A 26,976-nucleotide genomic window follows, 5' to 3' on the forward strand; every position below is an offset into this window, starting at 1 on the left:
GCAGACCCAGGAAAATAATATACCCAGTGACTACAACAATGTGAAAGGAAAGAACGAAACATAAAATTGAATGCTGTTTATATAAGGTGATCAAGTTTGGCTTGAAAGAAGAGATGAGAAAATGCATCTACCTTCTTGCTTTGCAGAAATTCCTTTTCAGAAATGCTTTGCATTGTGGGTGCGGAAAGAACACTAAATATATTGTTGGATTGAGGTGATTTTTTTGGTTAGTTTTACTGACTTGGTTCTACCCCGATCTCTTAATTTTTTTTGTTAGAAGGATTGCTCCATAGGCAGGTGAGGTGGGGGATATATTTAGAAACCGAGGTGACAAAAGATATAAATAAAATTCTGGAAATCTTACAAATGCATAGTTGTGACCATGTCACACTACTGCTTAAAAGCTATTAGTAGTTCCCTGTTTCTAATGTAGTTCATTTCACCTTCAATCCTGAATTAACCCTCCTCTTGCCTGGCACTATGTATAAGAGATTGGGATGGTGAAAGTACTTTGGTCTCACTAAGTGTTGGGACCAGGAGACAATTTTTTATTTTATTTTTTAAATTTGTTGCTAAAAAAATTTGCTGCTAGTAACATGCACTTTGTATAACATAAAACCAAGAAGATGACTTAGGAGTCCTGAATTCCTGTACAAGCAAACACAGCTAATTCAATTAAGTAGGAATGGCAAAGTGCAAAACACTAGATACTCATCATACACAGTTTTGCCATTGGAAAAAAAATGAATTTATATTTCAAAGCACTTCTGATAAAATGATAAAGCCATAATGTAAAGAATAGGGCAGCTAGGTGGCTAGTGCATAAAGTACCAGCCCTGGAGTAAGGAAGACTCTTCTTCCTGAGTTAAAATCTGACCTCAGATACTAGGCAAGTCACTTAACTCTGTTTGCCTCAGTTTCTTCATCTGTAAAAAGAGCTGGAGAAGGAAATGGTAAACCACTCCAGTGTCTTTTCCAAGAAAACCCCAATGGGATCACAGAGAATCTGACATGACAAATGACTGAACAACAACAAACAAAAAATAGGAAGATTGGACTGGGGAAGAGTTCATTATCTAGCTTGCTTAATTCCTCACTGCTCTTCATTTTATGCCGGAGGATGGACAGCGGCACCTCTCAGAATTATATAATGTAACCATCACCAGCAAGATTGTTTTCTTTCTCTAAGCACGTTATAAGTAAGGGGGTGGATGAATTGGACAGGACCTAGGAGATAATTAAGAAGTTTCATATAAAAGGTCTTTCCTTGTAGCTGAGCCAGTATGAAGGTGAGACATTTCCATTTGGCTGTCTTCAATACAAAGTTTAACCACCTCCCTTCCTGCTTCTTTCTGAGGGGGTGCCAAGAATATCATAGAAGGAAATTGAAAAACAAACAAGAGTCAAGTATTCCCATCTCCTCATGGATGGGGGACAGTTGTCCATGCCAGACCAACAACATATAAGGAAACATAAAATCAAATTCTAAGAAAACAGAAACTTATCTTTCATAGATGAAATAAATTCTGAATTATTTCTACTCCTATACGTTACTGTCTCAGGTTATCTGATCCTTTTATTTTTTATGTGTCTAGTAGATCAGGTTAAAAATGAGGTACTCCTCCAATTGCAAGCCTAAGGATGGTCAAGTAGCCAAGATTTAAGAAACAAAACAAAAGTAACCCCTCATTCTTCCTGTAATGTCAATGCTGAAAATGCAAACTCTCATATATCTACCTAATTTGCAGATCCTACCATATGACCTCTGGAATAGCTTTTCCTATCAACTCTATCAATCTTAGTATGAGGATTTAGACTGGCCCCACCTGGCCCTCCTAGCTAGAGCCTAACCCAGAAGATTCTAGAAATTTCACCTGTGTTTCACATGTAACTACTTAGCCTCCTTTTTGAGAATCTCCCTTGTGAATTCTACAACCCAGCTGTACAGGACTGTCTGCTCCTCCGTAGGAGGCAGAGGTGGATATGGTACCTGCTTTAGAACAAATATAGTCTTCATGGTCAGGATTGAAATGTGTTGGCAGAACTGTGCAGTGAAGCTTGCAGAGTTTCTGCTTGTATTATGCTTTTATTAGCAATAAATGACATCGTGCCAAAGCAGCATTGAGAAGAGATCAAATACTCAAAAGAGCTCTGAAATGTTTTGGAAAATGTGAAAGGCAGCACAGTGAGATGGAAGGAGCCAGAAGAGATGGATTCAAATCCCAGCTCTTTTATACTTTAATACTTGTGTGACGATAGGCAAGTCATTTTATTTCTCTTTTCCTTTCCTCATCTATGAAATGTGGTAAGACTAGATTATCTAAATTAGGTGGATAGCTCAGTAGATAAAGCATTGGACATAGAATCAGGAAGTTCTGAGTTCAAATTAGCTATGTCAATATGGGCAAATCACTTAACCTCTGCCTGCCTCAATTTTCTCATCTTCACCTACCTCTCAGGATTGTTGTGAGGATATTTATAAAGTGCTTTGCAAATCTTAAAGTGCTATATAAATATTATTATTAATTATTATTGTTGTTGTTGTTAATCTTCCAAGCTTTATGATCCTACAAAATATTAGCTGTGTCACCTGAGGTCATTACTGCCAGTGGTCAACTGAGTGTAATTCATCAAAACATCTGCTAGGCAGCATGCTTTTTTCCCTTTCAAGGAAGCCATGTTATTAATGCCTGGGAATGGTTACATGAACTGATACAAAGTGAAGTAAGCAGAACCAGGAGAACATTGTACGTAGTCACAGCAATATTGTACAGTGATCAACTGTCAATGACTTAGCTATTTTGATCAATACAATCATCCAAGACAATTCCAATGAACTTACGATGAAAAATACTATCTAAATACAGAGAGAGTGCAGATAGAGTACAGATTGAAACATAATTATTTTTCACTTTTATATTTTTCTTGTTTTTTTTCTTTTCACAATATGGCTAATATGGAAATATGTTTTACATGATTTCACACATGTAATTGATAACATATTTCTTGCCTTTACAATGGGTAAAGGAAAGATAGGAGGGTGGGGAGAGAATTTGGAATTAAAAATTAATGTTAAAAATAATTAAACAAAAGAAAATCCTTAATTTAAAATTTTTAATTTAAAAATTTTAAAAAATAATTAAACAAAAGAAAAGAAAATGTGGTTAATGAATGCATGCTAAGTAGTCCAGAAACTCCAATTTGATTGACAAGCTAAATGGATCCTGGCTAAAAAAAATGTCCCAAATCCTATAGGGTTAGAGAGAAGGGGGTGTAGTAATTCTTTGGAAGAATGCATGTAAAAGCTGAAAGTGAAGAATAAACAATCTTGTAGTGTATGACTGTAATGGAATACTACTGTGCTATAAGAAAGGATGAGCAGAATGATTTCAGAAAAACCTAGAAAGACTTACATGAACTAATGCAGACTGAAATGAGCAGAACCAGGAGAACATTGTACATAGTAATAGCAATATCATAAGGATGATCAGCTATGAATGACTTAGCTATTCTCAGCAGTACAATAGTCCAAGACAATTCCAAAAGACTCATAATGAAAAATTCTATCTACCGCTAGAAAAAAAACTGATGGAGTCTGAATGCAGATCAAAGCATACTATTTTTCACTTTATTTGTGTGTGTTTGGGGGGTTCCTGTGTTTTCTTTCACAACATGACTAATATAGAAATGCACATGTATAATCTATATCAACTTGCTTGCCTTCTCAGTGAGGGGGGAGGGGAATGAGGGAGGGAGAGAATTTATATCTCAAAATTTTGAAAAATGAATGTTAAAAATTATTTTTGTATGCAATTGGGAAAATAAAATATTACTAAAAAAGAATAAATAATCAAGAGAAATTGATAATGATGGTAAGGTAGCCTCCTTGTTTCATTCAAAACAAGTGTTTCTTTTTCCTTAATTAGTGATATACTGCTAAACTTCTTGCTGAAACAAAAGGCTAATTTTTTAAATTAAACTAATTTTTTTAGTTTTTAAAAAAACTATTTTAAAAGAAAAGAAAAAATTCTCTGCTTTGGATAAACAGATGTTAAATGAACTAACTCACATCAGTGGGTGGTGCTTTCAGTCAAAAAGAAAGAGTAACTTTTGCCCTCATTGCTCATTAGGAAGAATAGTGGCTACCTCCCACTCGCACACACCCCCCAAAAAACTTACCACATTATTTCATTGAGTTAAGATGAAGAAAATAAAACTTGAAAACCAATTTACTAAACAAATGGGCAAGTTACTTGTGCTTGAATTATGTGGACTTCAGTTTCCTTCTCTGAACTCATTTGGCCATTGAATTTCTAAAGCCCATCTACCTAGGTCCTACAATCTTATGAAATTAAAAGTTTAAACTCTGTGTGGGGGATCACATGCAAAGTGAAGGGTGTAGATGACCAAATCATGAGCTTAACTTTCCATATAAATGCTCTTACCAGGACTGTATCTACATTTGAAATTTCCCTCTCTGACTGTCACACCTACATGGAACTGACTATCAGTTACCTTCTTAGCATGCTAATTCTAAAATCTGATGGCATTCTAATGTCCCTACTTCCACTCTAGTCTTCCCATCAGATCAAACTCTCATTAAGAGGAGGTATAAACAGTGTCAAACACTTCTCAGTTACTGAAAACAAATTCTCACGTAGTTAATATGGTTAGAATACACAGTGCTGACTGATGTGGCTCTTGCTTACCTTCCTCTCTAAAGCATGGCATGGGGGATGGTCAAAGAGAAGGGACCTTTAATTCTTATCTACTAAACAGAAGTGTGATGGGAATTCCACTTAAAATGGTAACTCTAATTTATTAAGAAAGACTCTCTTACTGTATTTCCAAGAAGAATTACAAATACTCTATTAACTGGATAGTTAAGTGTATCTGGGTGATGAATGCATGAAGAGTTTGTGGTATGCTACATGGCAGTTAGGTAGGTGGCAAAGTGGATAGAGCACTGAGCTTGGAATCAGGAAGACTCATTTTCCTGAGTTCAAATCTGGCCTCAGACACTTATTAGCTGTGTGACCCTGGGTCAAGTATCCTCATCTGGAAAGGGAAGGCATTAGCTGCTGAGGGCACTGGGAAAGGCCTCCTGAAGAAGGTGGGAATTGAGCTGACTTTTGAAGGAAGCCAGAAATACTAAGAGGTGAAGATGAGGAGGAATGTGGTGGGGAGGGCATACTTTTCAAAAAGAATTCACTGATTTCCTACGGGCTTTAAAGCCTGTCTTACAGCCAATAACACATCGAATTAATAATCTAAAGTATTTTTGAAAGTTATAAACGGAAATACAAAGCCAAAATGATTGATTGGAAAGCCAGGGGGCACATGACCTTAAGACAAGTAGTTTAGCTGGGAAATGACGAACCATAGAGGAGGTAAGAAAAGAGGAAGAAACATATGCAGAAGATAGCACTTATCAATTCTTCTACAGAAACCAATTCTGTCGATTTCCCACTGTCACTCCTCTAGTCCATTATTTCAAGAACTAGTGGGAGATCATCCTTGTTGGACTTGATTCTAGTTTCTCTCTATTTCCAATCCCTTCAAAACATTCAACCAAACTCACCTTCCTAAAATACGTAATCCTCTTAATATCTTTTATCTACTCAAAAACTTACAAGGGTTCCTGTTGCGTATGAGAATGTCAGAACTTTTCAGTCTGATATTTATGGTTCTACACAACCAAGCTAAATGACTGTAATCTCTGAAACATCCATTGAAACCAGGCTTGAAAGATGTTTGAACTTCTGCTGAGTCAGAAAAAGGAGGTATAACAATCCTAACAAGGAATTCATATCAAAGCCTACTCTAAAACTAGAACTGAAAAGGGTCACTAAACAAACTAACATAATCTGACCCCATCCATCTAACCATGCAATTGAAACCACCTGATAAATCAAATAGGTCGAATTATCCTTCCCATCCATTTCTGAGACCATGCCTTTGCTGGGGGTCGTCCCCTGTATAGAATGCCCTTCTCTCTCCCCCTGCTTATTATCCAGGTATACATCCTTCAAGACCAGCCATTATTAATATTCAGTCAGTCCCATTAGTAAAGTGAAGGACACACGGAAAGGAGCAAAAATACTTACATCCTCCCTATATCACAAAATAGTTATTTTAGATTTTTAAACACAGAAAAAATAAGAGAGCTCTTAATCTCACAAGGAACGTCTTAAATAAATGCAAGCTCTTCTCTTAGAATCAAAGAATAACTACCTTGATGAAGTTTTCCCTAAACATTTCAGTCCATATTGATTTCCACCTTCTCTAAACTCCTAGAGATTTTATTAAGTGGACCAAGCAGTTTTACCTTTTAACCATAGACTTCTTAGTACTGTTAATTAACTGACTTACATATATACCCCTTGTTTCTCCAAGACTATAAACTCTTGGGGCATAGCCAGTCTGTGTCTATCTCTGTGTGTGTGTGTGTGTGTGTGTGTGTGTGTGTGTGTGTGTGTCTGTCTGTCTGTCTGTCTGTCTGTCTCTATTTCTCTATCTGTGCCTCTCTGCTATAACTACCTGGTACAGTGGATACAGCACTGGCTCTGGAGTCAGGACTAACTGCATTCAAATCTAGCCTCATGCACTTACTAGCTGTGTGACCCTGGGCAAGTCACTTAACCCTGTTTGCCTCAGTTTCCTCATCTGTAAAATGAACTAGAGAAAGAAATGGCAAGTCACTCCAATATCTTTACTAAGAAAACCACAATTGGGGTTACAAAGGGTTAGACATGACTGAAACAACTGAAAAGAAAAATGTTATGCACATAGTAGGTGCTACATAAATTCCTTTATTGAAAATGACATGCACCTAGGTGGCACAATGGAGAGAGTGCTGGACATGGAATCAGGAAGAGCTGAGTTCAAAACCAGTGTCAGATACTCACTAGCTGTGTGACCTTGGGCAAGTCAGTTAACATCTGTTGGCCTCAGTTTCCTCATCTGTTAAATGGTAATAATAACAGCTTCTACTACACAGATTGTTGTAAGGATTAAAGGAGATAATGTTTGTAAATCTCTTTGCAAGCCTTTTAAAAGCAGCACGTGAATGCCAGCTATTATTGTTGTTGTTGAAAGAATGAATAAATGAAATGAGCAGATCAAAGAATCCCTGTGGATCAAACTCACTGGGGGAGTTACTGTCATGTTTCAATAGGAGCAAATAGCATTAGGTTATTGATAATCCGGTGAATTGCTCTGCAGCCCAATAAATTCACTAAGGGAGCAACTTCGTACTGAGTGCAATATTCCTCTTGTAGAAAGAATAGGAAATGAGCTATTGTTGGCCAGCACCAGGTGGTAAAGACTGAAGAATTAAGTGCCACTTAATTACGTAGCATTTTGTATCATTATTATGTTTCATAAGTGCATTATCTCCCTATCACAATAAAAGCACCAGAGCAATCTGGACTGTCTCACTTTTTCTCCCTAGTTGTCATTTTATTTGATTGATTTTATTACAGTTTATATTTTAATATGGATTTCATTTAGTATAGATAAATATTTATCTGACTAGACTATACAGTTTAAACTAAAATAGGGATGCTCCACAAAATTATCTATATACTAAAAAGGAAACATGAAAAGAAAACTTTGTTAGATTTCTTTTACATCACTTTCAGAGCCTTAGCACAATGCTTTTTTTGTTGTTGTTCAGTTGTTTTTCAGTTGTGTCCAATTCTTTGTGATCTGATTTAGGGTTTTCTTGGCAAAGATACTGGAATGGTACAGCTCATTTTACAGATGAGGAAACTGAGGCAACCAAGATTAAGTGACTCACCCAGGGTCACACAGGTAGTAAGTGTCTGAGATCACATCTAAACTCGGATCTTCTTGACTTCAGGCCCAGCACTCTATCTATTGTGTCACCTGGATGCTCCAAAAAGCACAACTCGGGACTATCTCTAGATTTTATTTATCCATGCCTCATCATAAGTTGACTTAGTTTACTAGGTAAGATGGTGAAGTAGAAGTGTTTATATTCTGTGGGACTGTTCCTCTTCTTTCAGTTGTGTCTGGCTCTTCATGACCCTATTTGAGGTTTTCTTGGCAGAGATATTGGAGTGGTTTGCTATTTCCTTCTCCAGCTCATTTTACAGATGAAGAAACAGAGGCAAACAGGGTTAAGTGACTGGCCCAGGGTAACACAGCTACTAAGTGTCTGAGGTTGGGCTTCAACTCATTAAGAGATGAGTCCTGCTGATTCCAGGGCCAGCACTCTATCCACTGTGCCACGTAGATGGCCCAGCACAATGCTAGGTAATGTATAGATAAAAACAAAGCTAATTTCTATGAAGATGGCCAGGACAGCTCTTAATCAATCGATGAATCAACAAGCACTGATACTTATTGATAAATTACACACTTACTATGTACCAGGCACTATATTAGGCACTGGGCATAGAAGGATATAAATGAAACAATCCTTGCTTTCAAAGATCTCATAATCTATCTGGAAAGATGATGGGTGTGTTTTATTATATTTATATACATATATGTTCTCATAAGCTACATTTATATCATATGTATATGCACACAAAATAAATATATAAGGCTATTTTGGTGGGGAAGGCAGTACTAACTGGCTTGATCAGAAAAATCCTCATACAGAAGGTGGTACTGAGTTTTGAAGGATCCGGGGATTCTAAGAGGCAGGGGTGAGAAGGCAATGCCTTCTAGTCATGAGGACAACCTCCATGAAGGCACAGAGATGAGAGATGGCAGGTCATAAGCAAATGGAATCAACAAATACCTCCAAATTCTCATTTTAGTCATTAGCTGGTACTTCCCTCTCCTATGAAACCAGAAAGAAACTAACAACAGTTGAAAGAATTAACTTTCAGATCTTCCTTAATGCCTTTGTGCTAATAAATAGAACAAATGACTGAAGTATGGGAAACAGAAACAAAGAGGAGAATAAACCAAGGATTTGAATAATCAATCTTCAAATATTTGATACTATACAGGATTGAAACAAAAATCCTACATGCACGCTAAATATTTCCTTAAAAACAAGAAGTCACAATGCTTATTCTTTTGGGTGCTACTGGTACCATATAAAGAAGTGAAGACAGTCATGGGACTGTTTGGTCAATAAAAACAAACATCTTCCTTAGAGACACTAAATGGAGCTGAATAGGCAGTGCAACTGGTTCGATTATGAGGGGCCAGAACATAGACCCTTTGTGGCTGGACAGACAATCTGGTAGGAAGCATTGAGTGGAGATATAGATAGGTACTGAGCATCTTCTAAGACTGGGAAATAGGCAGCTGAGATAGACATCACACCTGGGTCGTGCAGAGAGGTGATGCAGTATACTGAAAGGAACCCGGAGTCAAAAGATATAAATTTGAATCCCAGCCCCATCACCTAATAAAGAGTTGAATCAATCTTACAATGAAAGAACAGGAAGGTATTTCATAATCCAACCTTCTCACTTTATAAATAAGAAAGCTAAGGCTCAGACAGTAAGTTCATGCAGTCTCATAAGTGGCAGAGTCAGGGTGTTGGGCAAGTCACATTTAATCTGTCTGAGCCTCAGTTTCCTAATCTTTAAAATGAGGATATTAATATTTGCACTACCCATTTCAATAGGATCAAACAAGATGAGAGGTATAAAGCTTTGTAAACACTAAAGCATGCTGTATAAATGTAAGCTATTACTATTATTCATATCATGCTACCAGTTTCTCAGAAGCTTGAAGATAATAATAGTTAACATTTACACAGTGCTTTAAGGTTTGTGATTTATTTTACATATATTATCTCATTGAGCCTCACAAGAAGCCCATGAGGCAGGAGCTATTATTATCCCCATTTTAGAGATAAGGAAACTTGAGGCACAAAGGAGGTTAGGTGACTTGCCTAGGTTCATACAATTAGCGACTGTCAGCTAGTGATGGTCATAAGGAACTTGGTTTCTAAGGTAAGGATTGAGGAATGGAGGAATCAAATCAGGACCCAATTATTGGGATAGGGGTGTTAAGTATAGGGCTAGGACACAATAGATAAGGTAAAACTCCGGTTTCTACAACCAGGCTATGGGGCAGAATGGGATGGCAAGTAGCAAAACTGATTTGTTCCTAAACCACCTGACCATTAGTCCTTTCACCTTTTATCTCCTTTGCTTAGCAGTCAGATTGGGCCAAGAAAAGATGGAGGTGGAGAGGCTGCAGAAGGAAAGAAACAGACGTAGGGTGCTCATCACATCTAGTGACTACACTCTGATACTCTCTCTGAATTTCTCTTGCATTTACTGTCTGTTCCCATGAAAGCTACCACCTTAATAGAGAATTGTCCTGCTCTGCTACTGTTTGTTTTCTCTCCCCAGATGGAATGCAAATATCCTTAATTGCAAGACATCTGTGTGTGTGTGTGTGTGTGTGTGTGTGTGTGTGTATGCATATAATCTTGTGTCTTTTCAATAGTATCTCCCATAGTGTTAAGATACATGATAATTTTTGTTGTTCTTTCATTTTTCAGTCATGTCCAACTCTTTGTGACCCCCCTGTGGAGTTTTCTTGGCAAAGATGCTGGAGTGGTTTGCCATTTCCTTCTCCAGCTCATTTTAGAGATGAGGAAACTGAGGCAAACAAGGTTAAATGACTTGTCCAGGGTCATACAGTTAGTAAGTATCCGAAGTCAGATTTGAACTCACGAAGATGAGTCTCCCTGACTCCAGGACCTGCACTTTGTCCACTGTGCCACCTATCTGCCCTATATGCTAATTACTTATTTAAAAATTTTTTAAAAAGGGGGTAAGCAGGGTGAAATGTAGGTGATGTACAACAGATATCAGTAAAAATCTTATTTATGATATCATCTTGTATATGACCAAGTAGAACCAATAACCAAATTACTTAAAAATATATTTCATTAAATAAATATGTATTTGTTTGTGGACCCATTATGCATGTTGGCATTGGAATGTCCAAGTTAGTCCACATTTTCACCTAATTGAGAAATCTTTTCTACAACATGATTATCCAACCTTAGTTTGAACACTAATAGCTATAGATAACTCACTGCTTTGAGACATGGCCCACAAGATCTGCCTTCTTTTAACTTCCTCCCATGTGTCCAATTTCTATCCTCTGAAGGAAATATGTCTGCTACTCCTACCGATGTGTGAAGACGCTATCATGTTATCTCCAAAGTTTTCTTTTCTATAGGTTAATCGTCATCACTTTCTTCAATTGCTACCCATATCACATAGCTTCTTCCCCCTTTACTATTCCAAGTGCCCTTCCCTGGAAGCTTTGTAATTTGTCCGTAAAATATAGCCCTCTAGAATTACCTTCCATTTACACTATATATTATTTTGAATATTCACAGTCATATGCATATTATCACTCCCATTAGGATGAGAATGTGAGTTGTTTAAGAGCAGGGAGTATTTTTTATTTTTGACTTTCTTTGTATTCTTAGCACAGTGCCTGGCACATAGCAAATGCTTAATAAAAGCTTGTCTAGACTAACTATAATGGAACATGGTACTTAAAATATGCACCAATATATAGTAAAATTGTTAATTCTCTTGATATGGTATTATGTTTTTTATGAACGCCGACCAAGACTGGGTTAACTTTTATCACAGCTACAGCAAACTCTAGGTTCAGATTGCCCTTACGTTTAATTAAAACCTTTAGATCTTTCTCAAATGAAGTACCATCAAGCCACACTACATTTGTGTGTGTGTGTGATTGATTTTTTTTTTATCCTAAATGTAGACTTTATGCTTACCCCTGTTATGTTTCATCTTGTTCATTCTGGCCTATCATTCCAACCTGTCAAGAATATTTCGAATACTGATTCAGTCATCCATATGATTAGCTAACCCTTCTAGCTTTGTGTCATTCACAAAACTTGAAAATTGTTTCTTCCATGTCTTCATTCTGATCATTCATTTAAATAAGTGAATAATGTTTCCCCCTTTTGACAACTAGAATAACCTTTGTCCATATCTAGTCTTCTGGAACTTTGTCTGTTCTCCATGATTTCTCAAATAACTACTGACACAGATTTTGTTATTTGATCTTTAACTTGTTTTATTTGAACCTTTAGGAAACTCCTGAATTTAGAAAACTCATTTCTGAAAGCCTTAGGCTATTTTGGGTTTCAGTCTGATATTATTCTTATAGGTACATGCCACATTTTTGGGGTCATCTTTGTTTATGTGTACCTCCTTCCATCTTGTATATTTCTCTATCATAAAATGGAGCTGATCAGAGACCTCTCTGTGTAGCCACATTGAGTTCTTAAGCTATCCCCCCTTTTCTAGCTTATTTGGACTACTCAAAAGTAGATTACTAGAATTTTCTACATCTTTGTTGCTGTTGTTCAGTTGTTTCAAGCCTGTCTGACTCTTCATGACCCCATCGGGGATTTCCTTGGCAAAGATTTTGGAGTGGCTTGCCATTTCCTTCTCCAGTTCATTTTACATATGAGGAAACTGAGGCAATCAGGGTTAGGTGACTTGCCCAGGATCACACAGTAGTAAGTGTCTGAGTCTGGATTTGAACTAAGGAAGATGAGTCTTTCTGACTCCAGGTCTGGCACTCTATCCACTGTATCACCTAGCTGCCCTTTCCTACAACTACCCACCTCCTAAGTCAAATTCATCTTCAGAATATCCGGCCATGTGATCATATCTATCTTTTCTCCAAATTTTTTCATATCTGCCTTCCTAAGATAGAGGACACTTTTTAGTCTAACCTAGCATTCCTTTTCTATGCTCCTTTATTCCAAGAAGACATAGTCACTTTCTCTCATTGCTGCCACATCATTAACTAGTTATTCTCTGTCAGAATTAAGTCCAGCAGCTTTATGTTTCTTTTGTTTTCCTATATTTCTTATGCAAGAAGTAGTCAGAATGAAGTAGTCAGAATTAAGCAGTTTGCCTCATTTTTCATTGATTGGCATGCATTTTTAAACTCACCCGAATTAATGGTATGCTGCCAAATTAGAAAACACTATTTTGGACCCAAATTGGACTACTTTTAATAGGGGTCTTACATAAATTAGATGGCATTTGGTTTGAGGTGAAGTGGAATGTGATAAAGTGAATTCGTTTTACTAAGTGAGTGTCATATTTTATAACAAATGGTGAGATGAAATTCCTGATTGCTTTCTCCTCCACATTTAATTTATACTTCTGCTGTCCTTCTGGTTGGTGTGACAATATTCCTCCTTACCTTTTCAGACGTGGCTGTCTGCAAGCTGCAACAAGATGTACATGGACAGGAGAGTGCTTGCCCACATAAAAACCAAACTGGAACTATTAGGGCTATATTGAAATTCTCTAAACTTCATGTGATCAGGCCTGCACTAGATTTGATATTTCAAATACCTGTAATTCCATCACTGGGAGTCCCCCATTGACATGGATCACAACCTTTTCATGCATTAGTAAATGGTCTTTGTGAATTTCTGTGGCTGAGAAAATCCATCTCCAAGTAACCAATGCCCTGACAAAGAATCTTGACAAATTTTGGTAGGATAGTATTTGGATAATAGACACGTAGTTCATATGTCGTATGTTCATATGTCATAGTTCCATAGTCCACTTGGGAACCTTTGGGAAGTTAAATGATATGGGCAATTTATTATGACAAAGCATTAACACCTGAAGTTCTTGGGAAATTATTTTTCCCAATAATGTTTGCATATAGATACTTTTGTTGCTAGGAGTTAAGAGTTTACTAAAGTGTAGATGTGGAAAGGAAAGATAAATTTGTTAAGACTGAAAAGATGATTTTATGGAATAATACTTAAGGCATAAAGTTAGGGGAAGGGCAAAAGAAGACTTGAAAACCATCATTTTCTATGTTTCTTATGCAAAAAGCAGTAGACTAAGGGGCTCATATTGGGAGAACAAAACAGTGTATCCTCATGTAACCTTTCATCTAAAGATTAGACATTATTTGTCTTTTTATCTATGCCAGTGCTTAAAAGCACTTGGAAATAATAGGAACTTAATAAAGGCTGAATGAAAGAATATTGAGGAGATTTGAGTACTTTTAGAGGGGAAAAATATACGCTAACAATTGCTTTGGAGAAAGAAAAAATTTAAAATTATTCTATTGTTAAGCTGGGATAATGTTGGGAATGAGATAGCGAAAGAGACTGTCATACCTGGGATTTCACTGGACCAGGTAAAGGTGATCAAACTCCCTCTACCAATGCAGCTTAGAATCTTCTCTGTGATACAGTTTTAGAGAGTCACTCAGAGCATTGTGAAGTTAAGTGACTTGCCGAGGGTCACATAGCCAGTACACCTCAGAACTGGACATGGAAGCCAGATGTTTGTTGACTTTGAGACCAGCTCTCTAACCATTATGACATGCTGACTCTCAGGAAAATAAAGGTACTCTTTATCCCAAGGAAGGTACCAAGAGAAAATAAAATGAACATTTACCTTCTTATAGGTTTTTTCCTCATTTTGTTTTCCTGATATCGCATCTCCATTTTCAGTGGCAGACATCTAAGAGAGAACATGAAGATGTTCCTATTTAGATTTGTAAGATAAAGCACAATATTGTGGTTTATGGTTTCTTACCTAAAATGTCCATTTTGGTTAGTATTTTTTATTCTAAACAAGTGGATCAGATTATATGAAAATACTGAAAAATCTTACTCCTTCCTTTCAAAGCTTTTCTTTGTAAGTCTTAATTAATAGGAAATCAAATATTTTAACTTGTATATTCTTAGAAATAAAGACACCATATAAATCCAAAGTGTTTATTATTATTGTAATATATTTTTCCCTACAAAAACATTTCTTTTATTAAAAAAGGATTTTCAACAAAACTTCTGCTGTGATAAAAATATACATGCATACACATTATATAATTATATATCACTTCCACTGTGACAAAATATATGCATATGTATTATATAATAATATATAACTTCTGTTGTGATGATATATACACACATATATGCAAAATGTATACATATACATATTTTTATCACAGCAGAAGTGATATATATCATCATATAGTCATTTTGCATGACTATATTCTATATTCTGTAGTCATTCTGCATGAACCAAAGTTCAACAACTCTTCTGACTTTGTTGTAAGCATTTAAAACACATTAAGACAGGTTTTTGTGTTTTATACTTTTGTAAACTCAATTTTGAGTCTTTATATGTACCCAAATAAAATGAGGCATAACTGAATCAAGTAGGGTTGAATCCCATCTCCATCACTGACTGGTAATGTATCCATGGGCAAATCAAATAACTTCTCTGTTCCTCAGTTTTCCTATCTATAAAATAGGAATAGTAATACCTTTCTCATGTGCTGTACAGGTTGTTATGTGGACAAAGTGTTTTGTAAATTATCAAAGGCTTAATAATAAAGCTCACATTTCTAAGAGACTTCCTCTTAACAACTTGTGAGAAGGGTTGTGTAAGTCTTATTATCCCTGTTTTACTAATTAGGAAACTGAAGCTCTGAAAGGTCATTTATGACTTGCCCATCATTACACAGCTAATAAATGTCAAAGGTGGGATTAGAAATCAGATCTCTTGGCTCCAAGTCCAGTGTTCCACCCATCATACCACAAAATGTTCCTTCTGGGTTGCCATATAGATTTATTTGACCATGATCTTTCCAAACAGAATAAAGAGATGCACCACTGTTAACCGATCTCTTCTTCCTCTTTCTCTCCTCAGAATGAAATCACTCTTTCCATCTACTGTTCCAAATAAACAAGCAAATGTCCTTCATATGCATTTTAATTCTTCTACTTTATTTGTATATATTCAATGCATCTATATGAATTAATTTCTAAATGAAAGCATACATCCTATAACTTCCAAGTGCCTAGGGCAGTGTTACTTGCTTAGTAATTACTCATTTTTTCAACTAATAATTTCTTTGGTATCTAGAAAAATGATCCTTTTTTTTTTAATGAGGATAGAGCAAGGTCTTTAATGATGACAAACATACCCATACCAAAATATTCCCTGGAGTACAGCAATAGTTCAAAGACAGTTCATAATTATAGATGACATTTACTATCTGGAGGAAATGTGGCACATATAAAAACCACAAAAGACTTTAGAATCAATTCAATGAGATTAAATGTAGGTTACATGGGGCAACATATTTTGAAGGATGACTTGCTTATATGTTCTCGACCAAACATGTTTAGTACAAGAGGGAGGTTGCCTATGTTTGAGGGTAAATACTCTTTAGGAAACATGTAGGGAAACAAAGCTAAAACTTCATCAGAGTACTATGGCATGGTGGGATTATATCATAGACTGTGGGAGAAAGAATCCACACAAACAGAATCACAGCTTGAACAAAATATCAAGTCTTTGCATGGAGATTGCCAGAGTTTATCAGAAACACTGTTTCAGTCAGTAATAACTAATGAATAGTTTCTGAACTGCTGGGCTAAATGCAAAATGCTACTGTATGGTTCATTTTAACTTTCCTGACCTACGCAGTCCTAAAACTGATTGACTAGTATGAAAAACCATGAGTTTTCATGAAAAGGCCCCTGAAGTGATATTTATTTCAATCACAGAGATCAATTTTATGCTTTCAATTAGAGGAGAGATAATGGTTCCAATTAATATAAAAAGCTTCTTAGACCTAGGAACATTTAACATCTCAGGAAAAAAAATACTCAATAACTGTTCCAAAGGATACCACTTCTGTAATTTCATTTCGAAGCCTTTGCAGCTTATTAAAATATAAAATTCCAAAGAGGGACCTGAATCTTATCAGAAGTGGCTAATGCTTAACGAAAGGTTGATTATCAATGTGAATGAGGACAAATTATGAAAAGGTCCAGAGGTATTTTTCATTAATTTATGCTTCACTTCCGATTCCATAGTGGGGCAGTGAAGAGAATGAAAGAGGAAATTATTATGAAACCACTTCTTTTTTTTTTCTATCGGCAGCATGGCACAATGGAAAGTACACTGGATTCATGATCAAAGGATCTGGGCTGGAATCTTGATTCTGCCATTTAATAACTGTGCAGCATTGGACAAGTCAATTCACTGCTCTGCATCTCAGTTTCCTTATTGGAAAAATGATGGGATTGGGCTAGATCAGTGATTCTCAAAGTATGGTAGGAATACCTCTGGGAGTCCCTGAGATTCTTTGAGGGGGTTCAAGAGGTCAAAACCACAAGATGCCATTGGCCTTTTAAAATGCTCCTCTCTTTTCCAACTATATATCTGTGTGAGGCTGGATTTTCTTCATATACTTTAACTGAAATAACATATTATAACAAATTTAATACAGAAGAGATGTAGGACTGTGGCTGCCTTCTATTAAGGCAGATAGTAAAGAGATGTGAAAAAACATGTAAAATGATGCCACTCTTCTCACTATTGGGGGGATACTGTTATTTTAATAAAATTTTATTTATGCTAACATTTAATGGGTTTATTGTAATTTTAAATGAATTAATAAATGTTTAAAAATTGATCATTTTTAATAACCAAACATAAGATGATAAATTATCAAGAGTTAAACACACATAAACATAAGCTTTTTGGAATCTTCAATGATTTTTAAGAGTGTAAAAGAATTTTGAGACCAAAAAGTTTGAGTTCAGAAATTTTGGACTTTGCTAAATGGGCTCTGGTCTTCCTTCAGCTTTAAACCTATGATCTTATGCTCTGAGCACTTTGATAAAGAAAATCACCAAATGTCTCTTCTGGGATTAAAATATTGCTTTCATATGTGTACTGTATAACTTTAGTAGTCCCATTAAATAAGGAACCATTTTGTAAATCTATGCTGAAAAGGCAGTGATTGACCCTTGAGCTATCAGAGTTCTGAAAAGAGGCTATTGAAACAAATCTATTGCCCCAACTTACAAATCGCATTAATATCTTGTACCGTGTAAGTACTTGATAGACATTTGTAGAACTGAGACATTACTATGACTTTTAAGCTAATGAAAAAATTTGTTATCAAGATACTATATCCCTTGGGTTTCATTCTTCTAACTATGTTAACATCCATGAATCTGCTAATATTGCTTCTTTTAAAAATTGGTTATGTGATAAGTTAGGGGCTAAGAAATGAATTAGCATTTACACTTTGGAAACTTTTGTACTAGACATACCTGCCCTCTCCCAAAAAAAGTTTTTGCACATCTTTCTACTTTATAATAGGCTCTCCAAATGGTGCCTTTGAGATACTAAAAGAAAAGGAAAAAGGCTTACAATGATTTTAGATTTGGTGATTAGATTAGAATATTGATTTGGATCCTTTAGAGAGAACTTAAGGAAAAAGAGACAAGAGCTAAATGCAATGGGCAGAGTTGGCAGTGGTACCATCTACATCAAAGAAAGGTGCTATCGTTGATGAAGTCACATATCCACCAAAGTAACTTGTCTTTATAAAGAGACTTTTAGAGTTTATAGAAAATGTCAGACAAATTTACATACCTTTGAGAAGTATATGTCAAGTCATCTGGAGCTGGTAGTAGCAGGTAGCCTAATCATTAGTGCTGTTATTTTTCCCTTCAAGCTCCTGTTAAAATAAAAATCATTTGTCAACTTATAATCTGACAGATGAGACTTCTAATTAGATGATTATAGTTTTATATATTCATTTTAATATTAGAGCTAAAGCTTGATCAAGGTATTGAGATAATCAGTTAATGATATCACAGTGCAACAGAATGTCTCTTAAATAATCTGATTATTTGTACTTCATGGTATCTGTCTTGTGTTGTACCTAATAGTATTATTGCTCTTTTGTAGTTGATACTGCCTTCTTCTTTTTTTATCCCCAAATAGTTTTATATCCTAATTAGAAGTTGGTCTGTTCAATGTTATATTAAATACCAAGTTATTTTTTTCTGACATGAAAGAAATAAATAACAGTTATTAGGAATAGGGATATAGAGTGAACTTGTGATTTCATTGGTAAAGGGAACTCCCAGGAAAGGAAACTTCTACCAATGCAAGTCATAATTGACCTGAACAGAGCAGAGGCATCAAACAGTTGCCTAAATTGGCCAAATCAGATTAAAATGTAATTGGAAAATATTTATGAAATAAATAAAAATACAGAAGAACACAGATGTTAATATGCCTAGTTATTATGCATATAATTTACTCTGTATATATTTGTTTGCATGTTGTCTCCCCCATTAGATTATAAACTCCTTGAGGGCAGGTACTGTCACAGTGTTGGGCACATAGTAGATGCTTAATAAATATTGATTGATTATGTGAGTTTCTAAGTCAATATGCAGCTACAGGGATCCTTATACATAGTTTAATGGCACCTGTCTTTAGTGGAGTTTGACACCACTGACCTAGAGCACTGACAGGTTAAGTGAATGAGCATCATGAAGCCAGTATGAGTTAGATGTGGTACTTGAACCCAAGTCTTCCTGGCTTTGAGACTGGCTCTCTATCTACTATGCCAAGTTTACATCACATTTGGCCTGTGCTGCGCACCTTGTGCCCCACTAAAGGATTTTGGGAGACTTGAGAAAGGATTTCAGGTATCCTGCAAAAAATGTAGAGGATGTAAAATGGGCCTGCACAACATACTATCCCTGGGTTGTTTGGGTGGGCCACCCATGGGCCATATGTTGTGCAGGCCTGCACTATGCCATGCTTTCTTTTCTACATTTAATATTATTTGAAAAACATATTTTACGATTGCATACAATATAGCAGAAAGCACAATAGTTCTGATCAAGATTGTTTCCATTAAAGATATGTGACACAAAAAAAGCATAAATAAAAGCATGAGGGAAAAAAGGAGGGGAAAGATCTTGGTAGAAAGGGCAGTGGCTGAGTTTAATTTCTTGCCATTACATCTTTTTCTTTTCTTTTGGTGAGGCAGTCAGGATTAAGTGACTTGCCCAGAGTCACACAGTTAGCAAGTGTCAAGTGTCTGAGGCTGTATTTGAACTCAGGTCCTCCTGACTCCAAGCCCCGGAGCTCTATCCACTGCGCCACCGAGCTGCCCCTCCATTACATCTTTTTAAAAAATTTTTTTGAGTCCAAAATTCTCTCTTTCTCTCCCTCTCCTACCTCCCTCATTGAGAAGGCAAGCAATTTGATACAGGTTATACATGTGCAATGACACAAAACACATTTCATGTTAGTAATGTTGTGAAAGAAAACACAAAGAAAATAAAGAAAAATAAAGAAAGTAAAGAAAAAGTATACTTTGATCTGCATTCAGACTCCATCAGTTCTTTCTCTGGAGATGGATAACATTTTTTCATCATAAGTCCTTCAGAATTATCTTAGAGAGAATTGCCAAGTCATTCAAAGTTGAACATCATACAATATTGCTGCTACTGTACACAATGTTCTCCTCATTTTACTTTATATCAGTTCATGCAAGTCTTTCCAAGTTTTTCTGAGAGCATCTTACTCATCATTTCTTATAGCACAATAGGATTCCATGACAATCACACACAACAACCTGTTCAGTCATTCCCCAATTGATGGACATCCCCTCAATTTCCAATTCTTTTCCACTACTAAAAGAGCTGCTATGCATAGTTTTGTATACATAGGTCCTTTTCCTTTTTTTTTTTTTTATGTCTTTGGGACCTAGTAGTGGTATTCTTGCCATTACATTTTACAGACTCATTCAACATTACATTTATTCTGTTTTAGGTATACAAAAAAATCCAATTTATACCACTTAAAATGTCTTTTACTTTCACATCACAGACATTTAAAGACATTTTATGAACTCCTCCCCTTTTTTGCTCTCCTCCATTTTGCCTTCCTCCTTTTTTTTGTCAATGACAATTAAGCAAAAACATCCAACACAATGACCATATCTGAAAATATACACAATATTCTCCCCTAGTATTCCCCTTGCTCTACCAGGAGGAAGGAGAAACATTTCATTAATTATTTTCCAGGACTATTAGCACTAATTCACAATATTTTCCCATGTTTTTATAAATTCTTTATATTCATAATTATTGCTCAGCATTACTTCAATAAATTCCTATACCAAAAAGAATTTTTAGCCATTCCCCACTCAATGGACCTTCACTTTGTTTCCAGTATTTTGCTACCACAATGTAGGCTACCATGAATATTTTGGCATACATTAGAATTTTTGTTTGTCTTAGACCTCCTTGGACTTGTAACTCTTTGAATCATAATGTTTATATGATCTTTATCTATCTGTTTCCCATCAATTAGGTATTTCACACTTTGGAAATTTAATTTTATCATATTTATATACTTATTTTAATTGTTGAATAGACTCTATAAATTGGCAAGTCATCTAAATAGTATAAAATCTACTAATTTTGATCTAAAGAGATAAATGTTATTTTATAATTCTACAATTTTAATCAAGCCAAATACTTCAACAAATGACTTTTGAAGAAATTACTTCCCCCCAAAACACTTGCTGACTTATGATCAACTAATAACAAGAAACTAACTCATCATTAATATAATGATCATATTTTACATCTCTATAGTGCTTTATGGTTACAAATGAATTTCTATTTTTTTTTTACTCATTTAGTCTCATTTTAGTCCCAAAAGAACCTTGTGAGCCACATATGAATTACCTCTATTTTATAAATTAAGAAACTGAGGTATAGAGTAGTTAATTAAGTGACTTGCCCATGATTTTACAGCTAACAAGTGACCAGAACCAGATTGCAAACCCTGGTCTTCAAAGTATTAAAAAATACATTTAATCCTCTTCATCTCCCAAATGTAACCTCAAGATCAGGTTAAACTACTGGATCACCTCTTAGAAAGCATATTTAGTCAGTATTATTAATATTTTTTTAATTTGTCTACTCAGATCTTAGTAATGTGTGGAGCAAGTCAATTGAATTCAACACAATATTTATTAAGCACTGTCCTTGGTGCTAGAAATGTAAGAACAAAGATGAAAAATAGCCCCTGCTCTCAAAAAGCCTAAATTTTATACGATATGATGTGTGAGTGCTCTAGCAGTGGGTCAAAGAATGATGGCAATCATCTGATAATATGTGAAAGCATACGGATTGAACATGTAAAACAGAAATGAAGTTCTGTATCTCAATGAGGGCTGCTTTATAAAAAGAAAACTGAAGGTAAAAATGATTTATAATCCTTCATAATTTTTACCACATTTAAAAAGAAAGGTTTTCATGCTTTTTGTCAGAATACAAAACAAAAAGGCCAAATCCTTCATTTCATTTCATACAAGCAGGAAAAACCCAGAACTATCATGTATACAGTAGTCAGAAAACATGATAACAGTGATTAAAGGGGACAGATGCAACCCTTATATTCATCCTATAGTCAATTTTTAAAATGTCTATTTTTGAGGGCATAAAAGTTTTATTAAATGCATTAAATATATATTTTTATTTGCACAATGAAACTCAGACTGGGTACATATTACAAGTATCTAGACACATCATATGCCATTTCTTCACAATACCTTAAACTTTAAGTCCTGCATATATTCACATTAATTTCAGTTCTGTTGCCACTGACAAAAATAATTTAAAATCAGGTTCATTTCAAGTGTCCCATATTTTAAAAAATGAAGCCCAACTTCTAAAACCAATTCCAACCTAAAATGGATGGCACCTGTCCAATATGAATTCAGGGGAAATACTAATCAAAACAAATTGCAAGATGCGACACTGATACTTTCCCATAAAACACTTTCATCAGTTCTTACACTGACTCTTCCAAACTGAACAAAACAGATAAGGGGGCATCACATGTAGATAGTACCATGCACACAGTAGGCACTACATAAATAAATACTCAATGAATTGAATAGCTATGACTGAAAATAAAAGACTCTAAAAATGTAGCAGTCATAATTCATTTTCCCAATAAAGGTTGTACTAAAAATTTTTTAAGCCTTTTTAAAATAGAGCATTCACTGTATGTATTAGATAGTGAAAAGTATTGTCTAAAAACAACTGAAGAATTTATTGCTTTCAATATAGTGCAATTCACATTTTTTTCCTTGAAAATGCCATTATTGTACCATTCTCTCCTGGCTCCATTTTAATTTTAAATACACAATAGCAGAAACTGTGTATAGGAAGAAGCTCATGACCATGAAAAGAAACACACATGTATGATTACACTTTCCAGACTCTCCATTTGGCACTTGTTAAAATATCTGTGCCAACTTAAACAATATCACTGCTTTTTAATGTCTTCTCATAAACAGGTGGGTAATCACTGCAAAATTCAGTCAAATGGTTGGCTATTTTGTCCATAGCCTACCAAAGATCCAAATGCTTCGTTTAAGTTTGCAGGTTTTATCCAGATATTTAGTACTGTACAGATTAAATTACATTTTAAACTTCTCATTAAAAAAATAAACTGGATTGTTCTCTTTTAGTGTCTTTCTTTAAATGTACTTCATTTTTTGTTCCATGAATGTCTCAGGAAAATACATTAATTATCATAGTACTTGATTATAAACCTTATGCATATGAAGACAGGGATGACTAATTGATCAAGTAATGTGCTCCAAAATTCATGACTAAACTCTAAGGTTTGGTTTTGCCATTGCTACACTCAGTAGGATCTATGAATATGAGCCAAAAAGTGGTAAAATAAAATAAGTTAATTTTTTTTAGATCTTTAAGGTTTAAGAAGTAGTTCACATATGTTGTAAAAATTACCTGATTCTCACAGCAACCCTCTGAAGTAGGAAAAGTTACCTCCATTTTATGGTTGAAGAAATTGAGGCTGAAAGTTATTAAGTGACTTGCCCAAAACCATAGGATCACACAGCTGATATCTCTTTTCTTTTTAAAATTTTTTGTTTACTTTTTCAATTTATAAAAAAATTTTTTCCCTTCCACCTCCCCCCATGGAAAAAAGAAAAACAAAACCCTTGCAACAGGTATACTTTGTCAAGCAAAACAACTTATTGAATTGACTATGATATCCAAAAATATTGGTGATGTTCTGCACTTGAATCCATTACTTTGTCAGTAGATGGGTAGCATGTTTCATAATATAGTTTTTCTAGAATTGAGATTTTAAATATACTTTGGATTTATTTACTTGTATATCTGTTCTATCCATCTCCTCTACACCAGTTAAGTAAAATGTATGATACTGGAGGGCATAAATTGTTTGCTTTTTTTCTTTTACATATGTATCCCCAATGCCTAGCATAGTGTCTCCACACAGTAGGTAGTTAATAAACATCGGTTAAGTTGAATTCAATGTGCCTTTAATCATTCTTAAATGTCTAACCCATGAGTACAAAATATTAATCAGGTATCATCAGAGTTTACACTTTTGATTATTCTTTCCACAAGCATAGTCAGGAACCAAACACTGTACTACCTGGGGAAAGTTCAAGAAGACATAGACATGGATTTTGAGGAACTTACAGCCTAGGTGGAGAAGCATGATTAACATGTGAAGTAATACTTGAGGGGAAGATAATAAAATAAGTGATTATTATACATGGTTCAGAAACAGAGAGATGATAAAGGTTGTTGAAGGCTGGACTAAATGGGAAGGTTTCATTCTTGGAGGAGGTAGAATTGAATTGCATTTTGAAAGATGGGTAGGATTTGGCTAAGAAGAGTATCTCTCTCTAGTTATTCAAAGAGAAAGAATTTCCAGTATGTGGTGGGGGTGAGAGGAAAAGATATCATAAATAATGGCATTAAGGGAAGCAATAGCAAAGGTTTGTTTTGTTTTGGAAGACTGACCTGACTAAAGTGGAAGGATGGGGGGAAGACTTGGATAGACAGAGGGTGGCGGAAAGGGCATGATTGTCACTGCCAAAGAGCATATCATGTATCACCTACTGGCCAGCCTACCGATAATGTAGCCTCCACATAAGGCCAGACTGGTTTTCAGTCAAAACATCAATAAAGATTTATTAAGCATTTACCATGTTACTATTTGCTATGCATGTGCAGAATGCTGGGAATACAAATGTAGAAAAAAAGATAGTACCCATTCTCAAGGAGCTTATATTCTAATATGGTAATAGAAAACAACATATAAAAGGGGCTGAAAAGGATGTGGGTGGAGAAATTCAAAGAATCAAGAGCAGAGCAGGGAGGGGAGTGAAGGAATGAACATGGCTGTCTTGGGTATTTCCTCAAAATGGAGGTTCTGGGAGGAACTCACCCATTGAAGAAAAGGCTAGAAGAGTAGAGGGATCTCAAAGGGTGAAAAGGTTGCAAGGCAAGGGGCATCAGAAAGCAAAGTTCATCACCGGAAGTATACATAAAGTCTTCCTAACATTGTAGAATATGCCAGGGTTTGTGATCCATCACTAGACTTTGAGACTCCAAGGGCCATCTTCACACTACAATGAGACATCAGAGTACAGCTTCTCCCTGAAACAAAGGCCCATTTTTTCCAACACCAATACTCTTCCAGTGATGCTTGTTTAATCATTTTTCAACAGTGACCAAATCTTTGTGAGCCCATTTGGGATTTTCTTGGCAAAGATACTGAAGTAGTTTGCCATTTCCTTCTCCAGCTCATTTTATAGATGAGGAAACTAAGGTAAACAGGGTTAAGTGTCTTGCTCAGAGTCACACAGCTAATAAGTGTCTGAGGCCAGATTTGAATTTGGGGAGATGAGTTGTCTTGACTCCAGGACTGGCACTCTATCCACTGTGTCACCTAACTGCCCCAGTCATACTACATGACTGCAAACAATTGAATACTACAGCCTCTAAAGAATTACAATTATGATTCACCCACAGGGCAATGGAGAAACATATGGTAGGTATGAATATATTGGAGTATATTGCCAGTGAAGAGTTGCTCCCCAGAAGCCATGTAGAAGATCTCAATGAGGTATATGATGAATGTTGTTAATTCATTCCCAAATACAAGTAAGCCACAATTTTCGTAACTATATTAATAGTTCACATTTGCAAAGCACTTTAGCTTGCAAAGTGCCTTACACAAATTATTTCATTTGACCCTAAAGTGGGTTGAGAAAAAGGTTAGCAAAACTCATTTTAGCTAAATAGTTTTACCACATGGCCATACAGCCCAGTCACAGTCCTCTCCTACTGTCTCTTACTCCAAACCTGCTTTTACAGCTCTGCATCATCCTGTCCCTCCCACTCCCTAACAATACATATGGCACCCATATAGTGGTGGTGTTACCCACCTTCCATCTTGGTAATCTTTGAATCATTTGATGTCACTGTTGTGGCTGGAACTTCATTTCTCACGACAGTCTCATCATAAGCATATTTTGGGATAAGTTGACTGTGTGCCCAGTTGAAATTGGAGTCTAAGAGCTATTTACACGTGAGAACCACAGATACTGGAAGACAAATTCCTGTTGTCAATACCAGTATTCAATATGGCAGCTTTTATGGGCAGCTACATGGCTTGAGGACCTGAGTTCAAATCTAGCCTCAGACACTTACTAGCTGTGTGACCTTGAGGCAAGTCACTTAACCCCAATTGCCTAAAAACAAAAAAAAAAAAAGAGTCAGTCTTTTGAGACAGGCTAATTATCTATAGACCCTTTGAATGTGCGGGGGGGGGGGGGGGGGTTATTCTCCTATTGTCCTTACGATTTTCGGGAAGATATCAGGAGCAAAGAGCTGAACATGTCAAGGAGAATACTGATGGTATGCTAGAAAAATGAACTCATTTTTGAAAGGAATAACAAATTGTACATAGTAGCTTTATAGTTTCATATGTAAATATCTTTTTTATTGTACTATGTTATGGAAATGCTTGTTTTATTTCATGAATTAAAAATAAAATTAGAAAAGAAAACAAGGGGAAAATCTTATCAAAGGAAAAGTTTTATTCATTGATTTTCTTTTTCTGCTGCTGGAATCAAGTAAACAAACATCTCTTGGAATCGGCATACCAACTTCTTATAAAATACTGGAACACAGTTTTTAAATGGAAGAAAAAGCCAGTGTGTATTTAAAATTGGTATAATTTAGCAGTAGGAACTCTGTACCACTTACCAGCATGTCTTTTA

The 26,976-nt window shown here is 35.6% G+C and overlaps 1 protein-coding gene across 2 annotated transcripts in view; it reads right to left on the minus strand.

Annotated features, from left to right (window-relative positions):
- The window catches only part of PIP5K1B (phosphatidylinositol-4-phosphate 5-kinase type 1 beta), a 329,210-nt gene that overhangs the window by 192,588 nt on the left and 109,646 nt on the right, over positions 1 to 26,976 (minus strand). For both annotated transcript variants that reach the window (XM_027839284.1, XM_027839282.1), the window contains exons 2-3: positions 18,450 to 18,534; positions 14,439 to 14,504 (exon numbers count right to left, since the gene is read on the minus strand). In XM_027839284.1, coding sequence (XP_027695085.1) covers positions 14,439 to 14,504 — 66 coding nt within the window. In that variant the 5' untranslated portion in view covers positions 18,450 to 18,534. The remainder of the gene's footprint in view (positions 1 to 14,438; positions 14,505 to 18,449; positions 18,535 to 26,976) is intronic.

Source organism: Vombatus ursinus, unplaced genomic scaffold (genome assembly GCF_900497805.2).
Source record: "Vombatus ursinus unplaced genomic scaffold, bare-nosed wombat genome assembly UNPS02014832.1, whole genome shotgun sequence".
NCBI classification, from domain to species: domain Eukaryota; kingdom Metazoa; phylum Chordata; class Mammalia; order Diprotodontia; family Vombatidae; genus Vombatus; species Vombatus ursinus.